We start from the raw sequence: 10,157 nt of genomic DNA, 5'->3' as shown, positions 1-10,157 counted from the left end.
TCATCACAAAGCCTGGTGTGCAGAATTGCAGCCATACACCTTGACGAATCATTTCCTTCCAATGGACTGCAAACACTGCAGAAGAAAACTGATTTTCCTCTTTTTTTTTTTTCTTTTCTTTTCTTTTTTTTCTTTTTTCTTTTTTTTTTTTTTTTTTTTTTTTTTTTCTCCCAAGAAAAACATCCCTAAGCAAATACCCAGTCAGCTCAAATCCATGGCTTTGCTCCAAGTATTTTGGCTTGGCTGAAGATCCAGGCTGGATCATGTGGCTGTCCTGGGCAATCACTAATTTTTTCAGAGCTGCTCCAAAGCAATTGAATCACTCACATCAAGACAAAACAATGAAAGAGAAAGGAAATTCCATTTCCATCCCAACCTGGGGCTGGAACCAGAAGGAGGCTCAGCAATTTTTTCCTCCTATTTCAGTGCTATTTGTGTCTCATTCAATGCTGGGAGTGTCCTGCCAGTTACCACTCCCTGGTTCCCCCCTGTTTGGGGACCACCACACCACTGCATCCTTTGACAAGCACCCCTACGGAATCCAGACCCAAAGCCATGCATTCTCCTGCCCTTCTAGCAGAGGCAGCACCTTGAATTTAGGAAAACCAGTGCTTAGGGGTTTATTAAAACAAAAAGCTTGAGGTCTGGGGAGGCAGTGAGTGCTTGTGCCTCAGGGATCATTACCTATTGATTGGAAGAAAGCATGGGAATGGGCAGGGGAATCTGCTCAGTTTGTTGCAGAGACTGCCAGTCATGGAATCATGGCATGGTTTGGGTTGGAAGGGACCTTAAAGCTCTTCTCATTCCACCCCTGCCATGGGCGGGGACACCTTCCACTAGAGTGGGTTGCTCCAAGCCCTATTTAGGCTGGCCTTGGACACTTTCAGGGATAGGGCAGCCACAGCTTCTCTGGGTACCCTGTGCACAGAGGACCCACACAGAGAGATAAAGACTGACTCCAAAACTGCTTTAATTCTGTTCAGTTCAGAGACACGAACCACCGCCAGCTACTCCGTTCCTTTCCAATAAGCCCAAGTGCTTGGGAAGCCCTGGCTGAGATGAGACAGAGTGGAAATTTTCCAGAGGGTCCCTCTGGGATCAGCTGTCCTGGAGGTGGACAGGACACATCATCTCCTGCTCCATCCCTGTGCACAGGGACCTGCCACTGTGCTTTGGGGGTAGGTGACCGGGGCCGGGGGAGATACAGATGCATAAAGTGAGAGAATGGGGAAATGGGGTTGCCAAGGAAACCACAGAACAGCAAAGTTCTGATTGTTTTCTCAAGGCTGGAAGAATGCGGGGGAGAAGGGCAGCGGCAAAGCCCCAGCTGGGGGGGCTGGACTATGGGGGCTGGAGACCCCTGGGCAAGCCAGGATTGCAAAGTAAAACTGGCCATGTGGCAGATTCTGTGTCCCTGAGGTGGCTGAGGGCTGTCTTTGGGGAAGGGATGTGGTCTGGCAGCACCAGTAGTGGCTGTCCGCTCATGGGGAAGCCTGGCTGGAGTTGGACACTCTGTGGGGTTGTTTAAAGTGTTGCAGGTCGGAGGTTGAATATAAAAATTCCATCAGATAGAAGATTCAGCATCTCCTTGGAGTCGCCTGGAGGGATTTAAAAGATATGTTGATGTGGCACTGGGGACATGTAGTTAGTGGTGGGCTTGGCAGTGCTGGGAGAGCAGTTGTGCTCAATTATCTTGGAGGTCTTTTCCAACTGAAATGATTCTGTGATTCATGCAGAGATAGGTGGGAGAGGCAGGAAGAGACATCAGCCTTTGCTGAAGCTTTGGAGCATCCAAACCTGGAGCCTCGGGGTGGGTAAATCAACCCCTGGCAGGAACTGTAAGGGCCTTTCCATCATTGCATGGCCATGACCAGCCTCACATGGGGCTGGAGCTGCAGCAGAGGTCCTGAGGGCTCTTGTGAAGGACACAGAGGGATGCCAGGAGATCCATCATAACATGCTTGGAATCTGTCTCCCTCTGGTATCACTTAAACACCTTTATTAGACTGGACTGCAAAAAAAATTAAGTCCAAATCCCCCTATTTCAGCCTTGTCCCAGGCAAACACACCCTGAGGCACCCTGGGGATGGCCGGGAGCCCCAGTCCCGCCCTTCCTATGCTCCCCTCACACCTCAAGGTCACACCAATGTTTTATTCATTCCCTACAATCCGTTATATTCCTTAATTGCAGCCACACACACTGTCACAAGTGTAAATAATTGCCTTGGAGGCTCATTAATCACTTCAGAGTATTAACAAGCACCACTGCCCAGAGACCTCTTTCAGGGGGCTTAAGGGTGGTGGGGGCCCCCCAAACACAGAGGGTTTAGCACCCAAGTCTGGGTACAAATGGCACGGCCTGTGAAAAAATTCACACCTCAGGCCAAGATTTAAAAATTAATGATGGGTTAATTAATAGCCTCACTGTCCTTCTCTGCTCTCACACTCTGGCTCATGCAGACATGGGAGCAGCACCCTCCACGACCCTGAGGCTCAAGCTGGAGAGCTATAAACTCGAGACAGACATCCCAAACTCATCTTAGGAAACAGTCAATGTTGCAGAGATAGTTCACACCTTTATTACTCTGGCTGGAAGGGTTCTTCCTTGCTCCTCTCCCTGCCATCCTTCCTTCTTTCCTGGGACATGGTGCCTTCAAGCCAGGATGGATGGTCCATTTGTCACAGAGCAGAGGGGCACAGTGGCATCCCAACAGCATCTGGACATGCTGCACCCACCCTGTCCCCTCCATGTCTCTCCCCTCCCTCTGTGTGCACTTAGGTGAGGAAGAAGGTGTTTGGGTTATGACCTGGCCCTCTGCCACCCTCAGCTCCCAGGCACAGCCCCATGTCCATGGGGCAATGTCTCTCCTGCCCCCAAATCAGGAATGAGTCTGTTCCCAGTGGGATCCCAGCACACCCCAATCAAAGGGCAGGAATTTGCAGGGAAGAACCATTGAATTCACAGGGATCTTCTTGAGTGAACTTGACATTGCCAGAGGCCAGGTCCCCAGGATGTTTGAAGGAGCCCAGTGCAAGGGTACAAAGAGCTGGTGTTTAGGGACTGGTGCCACCCTGATCCCTCCTCCCCAACCCAGCTGCCCAATGTGGTGTCACAGCATCTTGTCTTGCACCATGTTCCCTCCAGCCCAATCGCCAGCCGCATCAGCAGAACTGCAGGAGAAGCAGAGCCCAGGGCAGGTGGTAAGCCCTCACCCAGCACCCAAAGCACCACTTCAGGGGGCTCTGCTACCCCTGAAGGCTAGGAAAGGGGTGGGTTGCCCAGAGCCTCTCCCCAGATGCTCACAGACCTTCCAGCGGTTCCCACACTCGTTGCACAGCACGAACGTTGTCATGGGCTCGTCGGCGCTGCGTGTCTGTACCTGGGGTGGAGCAGCACTGCCTCAGTGAGACCCTTACAGCATCCCCCGAGGCAAGCTCCCCTGCAGACCAGGCCTGACCTGGTTGTACGTGCAGTTCTTCTTCTTGCATTTGCCACACTGGAAGAGGTCAGTGACGGTGCCACCTGTCTTGGCCATCTGGTGCTCCCGGATGGCCTCCTGGGTCATGGCATTCCGCAGCTTCTTCAGCTCATCACTGGCCATCTCCTGCCACCAGCATTGGCCCACATGGGTCAGTGTGGCCATGGCTCTGCTCACATCCAAGTACCACAGTCCAACACCCTCCCCATCCTCTCCCAAAACAGGATTAATCCTGCTGTCTGTGCTTGCTGGAGGGCTTAGACCCATCCTGATGAAAAAAATCATCCCATCTTCAAACTAAAACTGCTGTCTGAAGGGATCTGTCTCCCCACAGGGGAAACTGGGCTTCTGAGGAGCCTGATTTGTGGACTCTGGTTGAGGAGGACAAATGGGGACACTCCAGCCTGATTCCTGCCAGTGTGACATCCCACAGCCAGATCTGTGTTAGGCTGGGGGTCTGCAGGGCTTTAATGGGACCTAGCAGTGCTGCCAGCTTTCTCCTAATGCTCCCTGTGTCTCATTCAGCACTGGAGTGGGACAGGGAGGTGCTGGGACATCCCCACTGTGGACAGCACCAAGCCAAGACCCAGCACTCGGGCACCACAGAGGCAGCAGGGAAGAGATCCAGGGGCACCAGTCCCATGCACCCCAGTGCCCACCTCTGCAGTCATGCGGGCGATGAGGCTGGGCTCGATGGCCCCACACAGCACATTCCTCCGCAGCCCAGGGTTCTTGGGGTCCTTCAGGTTGCTGATCCTGCTCCGCACCCGGTTGCGATATTTCATGTCTGTGCTCTTCAGCTCCTGGAAGATATGTGGGGTCCGTCAAAGAATCAACACAGGGGAATGGGGGATGCCAGCTTGGTGCTGCTGTCACCAGGGCCAATGGTCACGTGGAGGTGGCTGATCTCAGTGGGGCTTTCCTCCCTGTGGGAAGTGTCCCCATCCTTGGCTTTAAGAGGATGAAGCACAGCTTGAGATGTGGGGAGGAAAATGACTTTCCACTGCCTTGGAATGTCTAACATCCAGGCAAGGCTATGGAGCTCAGGGACTATCACCAAGCCCTGTGCTGTGACAAAAGTTCGTGGTGCAGAGGACTCTGTCTACTCCCTCCTCCCAAAGAACATGGGTATGGATGGGTTGATGTAGCAGCTTTGGGCACAGAGTCTGGGAGGCACCGAAAAGGGCACCCAGGAGCTGAACCACCCTGGGGCTGGTCCTGGTCTCAGTGGGCTGCCAGGAGAACCCCAAGCCTTGAGTTGGGGGTGGGCAGAGGTGGCTCCATCCCTTCCAGCATGGCACAGCCTGGACATTGTGACAGACTGGTTCTAGCAGGAGACACAGGCACCTACAGCAGGCTCATGGGAAAAGCTTTGGCTGGGTTTGGATTTATTTCCCCAGAGACAAAGGCAGGTCCCTGACCAGAGGGGACTGGGGAGGACACACAGACCCCTGGACAAAGGCAGGTGCTCAGGAGATGCTTTGCTCAGCATCAGCTTCAGCCTTAGCCTCAGCATCCTCTCACTGAGGTCTGGGCTCCCTCTGCAGGCAACGAGCACGGCAGAGTCTGTCACCCTCTGTCCTTGTCCCTGTCACCCTCTGTCCTGTCCCCAGCAGCACATATGCCTCCCCAAGCAGGTGAAGCCTGAGGACCCTTAGGCTCCCAAAGGATATGGTCTTCAATCTCCGATGCCATCTTCTCGCAGTTAACACTGAACTCCTTGTAGTCGTCTAAAGGGTAGAGAGGTTAAGGGGTGACTTTCAGGTGTGAAACCAGCCATAGGTCTCACTGTACCTCCCCCAGAAAATCTCACCTCTCCCCCTGTACTTGCCCCAGGCTCTCTATCTCTAAAATACCTAATTTTACCCATCTTGAACCTTACCAAGATGCATTCTCACATCCAACCCCCTTATCAGAGACCCTAGCAACCTTCTTTTCTTTCCTTTGGGGCTGAATGCTCCTATTAGGACTGTCCCATAGGAGAAATAGCCCAGTCTGGGGCCCAGCACCCCCAGAACTGCTCACCATCCATGCGCAGTGCAGCCGTCAACATCTCAATGCACTTGTCCCGCACCGAGTCCCCTGTGAGGTAGCAGGGGGCCAGGAAGCAGGGGCTGGCAGAGAAGGAGGGGCTGCTGGGGGTTCGCGGCACCTCAGGCTTGGCCTTGCTGCTGTTGGCTCTGCAGGGGCACATGGAGGGGCATGGGCAGGTGGCAGGGTCCTGGCACAGCCGCAGGGACCTGCCGGGGTCCCTTGGAAGTGGAGTGGGTCTCTCCTACCTTTCCTCCTTGCTGTCACTGGAGTTTCTCTGGGAGCTGGTGGGAGCTGGAGAGAGGCTGGTGCCCACAGAGGCCCTCCTGGGAGTGGCATGAAACAGGACAGTGGGGATGACACCAGAGACAGGACAGGCAGGACAGGGGGCAGGGACTGGTGGCAGGACCTCAGGCATCAGCACATCGATGAGAGCACTCGCTCAGAAGCCAACAGGAATCTCCATTTGCTCCTCCCAGGAAATATCCCAGTGCTGTGGCAGGATCAGGGCTCCCAGCCACTTCACACCCCTTCCATATTCATGGTATTCCCAAGGGGGACCCTAAAAGCATCCCCAGGCTGCCCAGGGACACCCCCTCCTTACCTCTCTCCTGACAGTCTCTTCTGTGTGGAGGAGGAGGAGGAGACAGTTGAGGACCTGGAGTCAGCAGAGGCTCTCCTGGCAGGACAAGCCCCATGTCAGAGGGCAGTAGCTGGGACAAGTGATGGGTCCACACCCCAAGCACAAGCCAGTGAGGGGTCAGGGTCTTGCCTCTCCCGTCCTCATGCAGCCCAGGACCCACCTCTCTTTCTTGCCATCCAGAGGTGATTTCTTGGAGGACGCAGTAGGGCTCCTGCCATCACTGGACTCTCTTCACCACCGCCCAAAGGAAGGGAGAGAAGCTCTCAGCAAACCCAGCATACTCTGGCAACCTGTGATCTGGATCCTGTCCATCTGCATCCCCCATCCCTGAGCCCCCCCAGGCTGCCAGCAAAGCCTCCTCTGGGCTGGCAGTGCCTGGCAGAGCCTGGCGTGAGGGTCAGGGCATCCTTCAGCAGGTACCTCTCTGGGCTGGAATCAGCAGAGTGGCCCTGGGTGGTGGTGGCATGAGAGTCACACTTGCTGGGCTTCCTAGAGATAAAGAGAGCATGGGTCAGATGAGCACTGTCCAAAATGACCTAGTTTTAGAGAAGGCAAAATAGAAAATATCCACTTCTCCCTCCTCCAAAATCGGCCCTGGTGCTGTCTCAGAGGCAGTTTGGTCTCCAGAGGTGCTGCCAGCATCCATGGGTAGGCAGAGATGGATAAACTCTTAAAGACCAAGCAGAGGGTGGTCTCATATTGGCCCCGGTGTCCCCCAACAGGAGTCCTCACCTCTCCTTGTGCTTCTCCCTGTGCTTCTCAGCTGTATTCTTGCTGTGCTTCACCCCTTCACTGGGGCAGGTGGAAACATCCAGCCCCTTCTTCTTCTCCTTGTCTCCATCTGTGTCCTTCTCCTTCTTCTTATCTGCATCCTTCTCTTTTTTTGTTGTGGTGGACTCTGTGGGAAGGATTTGGGTGTCATAGTCACAGCCCAAACCAGCATAGGGCACCTGCAGAGTTGCATCCTGGGGTGGGGAATGATTGTGGAGATGCTCAGCCCTTGGTGGGGCACACATTGATTTACACCACTCTATCCCAAGTGAAAACAAGCCTTTGGAAAATCTGAGTTACAGGTTATAGGAGCCTGCGTGTCCTAGCTCTGGACTGATTCCACTCCATCCCCCCAGAAAGCATTGGGGCTTGAGGTGCAGGGATGGCTCAGGGAGGATTGAGATTTTAGGGGTTCTCGTCTCCCTCCAGCATCGCTCACCCAGAAGCCGCTTCCAGTTTTTGATGAGGATTTTGGCTGAGGCCACCACCTCTTCATCTGAGCAGTGTTTCCGCACTGAGTTCACAGCCACTCCAATCCGTGTGGTCTGGGGACACACACCAGGGACACATCCTTAGGGATGTGGTGGCTGGCACAAGGCACAGGACAAGCTACCCCATGGGGTGTCCCCCCACCCAAACCCCCTCACCTGGAGCAGCTGGATGGTCATGGTGTAGCCAGTAAGGGACTTGAGCAGATCCAGTGCCCCTTCCTAGAGCAGGGAGAAGCCACAGAAGCCCTTGAGGAGGCACCAGGCAGCAGCAGGAAGGGCATGACAGGAGAACCAAAAGCAGCCCTGGCTGCTCCCTGGGATTGCCTGACCTCTCACACCAATAGAAAAGTCCCACACCCAAACCCTGCTGGATCATCCCAGCCCCAGGTCACATCTCCAGCTGGACAGCACGAGCTTTTCTTAAAACTTGGGAAAACCCCCATCTGCAAGAAAAATCTGGGCTGGTGGGAGTTAGGGATAGCTGGGGGATTTCCCAATGTCCCCCACTCAGGGGTGTGAAGGTCCATGGGACACATCCTGGTACCCTGCAGTGGCAGCTGAGATGAGGATAGTCCAGCACAGAGCCTTCCTCCTCCTCCCTCTCTTTCTCCTCCTCTTCATCCTTGGTATTTTTAGAACCCCAGCAGCAGACAACAGCTCCCAGGTATCCCCTCCGGGGACACTTCCATGGAGTCCCACCATGAGGGGCTGGATCAGATCCCCCCCGTTTGATGGGCGCAGGGACATTCCTGTGCTGTAGGTGGACCCTGGCTCTGTCCCATCCCAAAGTGCAGCAAGAGAAGTATGGAACACCCCTGTCCCTTGACCCCTGGGTAATTCCTGGCCTCAAGCAGAGCCATGGGATGTGGTTTGATACCAAGCACTGGCATCCCAAAAAGCCACCAGATCCATGGAGACGTCAGTGCTGCCCCCCCAGCCAGTAGCCTGCACCTTGTCAGGGCAAAGGCCAGTGGAAACAGTCAAATATTAACTCTGAGAGCTGGGTTTGGCACATGTAACAGGCTCACCAGGATCCTCACTTGGCACAAGGGTGGCAGGGCTGGATCCTGGCTTCCCCAGAGCACAACAACCCAGGAAACAGTGTCTGACCCCTTCCCCTCCCTTTGCACACTTGTGAAACAGGCAGGGCTGTGCCCGAGGGTGTTATATCCACCAGCCCAGAGCTTTTCCTTGCCTGTACATGAGCCTCTGTCCCTGGCACTGATCAGGTGTTGGTGCACAGGCTGGGGGCCAAACACCTGTCGCCCACAATCCGGCACTGCCAAGCAGTGTCAGGAGCTGCCACCCATGGGACAAACACCCCCTTACCCCCAAATCCCAGTGTCTTGGAGCAATGGGGTACAGGAGAGCCCCAAATTAGAGGCAAAATTAAATCCCCTGGGTGCTGACTATGATGTCCTGAGGCTTGGCTTGGGTGACACAGGCAGCACCCCTTAAACCCACTCAGCACCTCCAGGGACAACGTGAGGGCTGTGAAAAGCAAACCGCCCCCCCCCCCTTTTCCCAAGCCACACAACATTCAAACATGCATGTAAACAAGCAAGTGTGTAAATAAGCATGCGTATAAATATGTACACGTGTAAATACGTATGTTTAAATACGCACACACGCCCTGAGGAGCTCAGCCACCTTACCGTGCTTTTCCTGGCCACCATCTTATCCAATTTCTTGGCAATCCGGACCAGCTCCTCAGCGGGCCCCATGGCGGGGGCTCCAGTGGAGCAGGACGCTGGCTGCGGGCACAGCTGGGCACTGCTGACATGGGGGTCCTGGGCAGCGGGGTGGGAGGGAACAGAGAGGAGGGGAAAAGGGGGAAAGGGACGGGAAGGGAAGAGAAGGGAAGGGAGAGAAAGCAGAAAGGAGGTGGGGCTGTCCCGGCCAGTTATAAACTCCTGCCAGGAAAGCAAAATAGCACGGGGGAGGGCTAAATATAGCCAAGAACCACAGCTGCAGGAACAGAGGAGGCGCACGCTGGGGCGCTCCAGGACGCGCAGCTCGCGGCCGTGGGGAGCCCGGGGAGGCACAGGGCCCGGGATGGGGCTTTGCCATCGGCACGGCTGAGGTAGGGAATCCTCAGGGGCACGGGTACAGTGTGCCACAGGCTCTGTTTTTTCCAAAGTTGATCCAGCAGCAAGAGCCCTGGGGGAATAATCTTTATACTCCATGCATTGGAATGTTCCAATATATGTGGAATTCCACTATACAGGAATAGTTCTTATACTGGAGTACTCCACATATTGGAGTATTTTGGTACTGAGAATACCCCATCCCTGGAAATGTCCAAGGTCAGGATGCACAGGCTTGCAGCAACCTGCCTGGTCTAGTGGAAGGTGTCCCCCCTACATCAGGGGGTGGACGGAACGATCTTTAAGGCCTCTTCCAACATTCCGCGATTCTGCGATGACAAATGACACGCTGCAATCTTTGAAGAACAGCAGAGATGGTGCACCAGCAGAGCCAGCTGATAGTGTGCCAGCCTGGGGCAGGAGCAGGAGCCCCTCAGGCCTGGCTGGACAGGCAGCAATACGGGACACAGGCCACTGGGATATGTAGGTGGCAACAACCTTGCCATCCTTGCTTGTCCCTGCTCCAGCACTCACATGGGGGGGCTGCAGTATGAGCATCCTGCTCTGGATCCATGCCCCAGCCTAGCCCTACATGGCTGCCCCCAAGGGTGATCACAGATGCCAGGGACTGGGAACCTTGGGAACACAGCAGCAG

The 10,157-nt window shown here is 54.8% G+C and overlaps 1 protein-coding gene across 2 annotated transcripts; it reads right to left on the bottom strand.

Annotated features, from left to right (window-relative positions):
* Positions 1 to 2,563: 2,563 nt before the first annotated feature.
* TCEA3 (transcription elongation factor A3) lies at positions 2,564 to 9,139 on the bottom strand. Of its 2 annotated transcripts, XM_071453042.1 has the most exons (14): positions 9,071 to 9,139; positions 7,572 to 7,634; positions 7,364 to 7,469; positions 6,886 to 7,051; positions 6,574 to 6,642; positions 6,314 to 6,382; positions 6,115 to 6,189; positions 5,759 to 5,836; positions 5,505 to 5,659; positions 5,154 to 5,209; positions 4,139 to 4,294; positions 3,459 to 3,605; positions 3,309 to 3,380; positions 2,564 to 3,171 (listed from the first exon to the last, which is right to left on the bottom strand). In XM_071453042.1, exons 1-14 carry the CDS (start codon positions 9,137 to 9,139, stop codon positions 3,163 to 3,165), a joined length of 1,290 nt encoding a protein of 429 aa, XP_071309143.1. In that variant the 3' UTR covers positions 2,564 to 3,162. The 2 variants fall into 2 exon arrangements, with proteins under 2 accessions (XP_071309143.1, XP_071309141.1); XM_071453040.1 differs by lacking the exon at positions 2,564 to 3,171 and having other exon boundaries at positions 3,234 to 3,380.
* Positions 9,140 to 10,157: the final 1,018 nt, after the last annotated feature.

The sequence above is a fragment of the Agelaius tricolor genome, unplaced genomic scaffold (genome assembly GCF_023055355.1).
Source record: "Agelaius tricolor isolate 1412-34295 unplaced genomic scaffold, bAgeTri1.0.p SCAF_36, whole genome shotgun sequence".
Classification (NCBI taxonomy): Eukaryota; Metazoa; Chordata; class Aves; order Passeriformes; family Icteridae; genus Agelaius; species Agelaius tricolor.
Note: the sequence above shows the minus strand (reverse complement) of the source record. Positions and strands in the feature narration are given on the sequence as shown.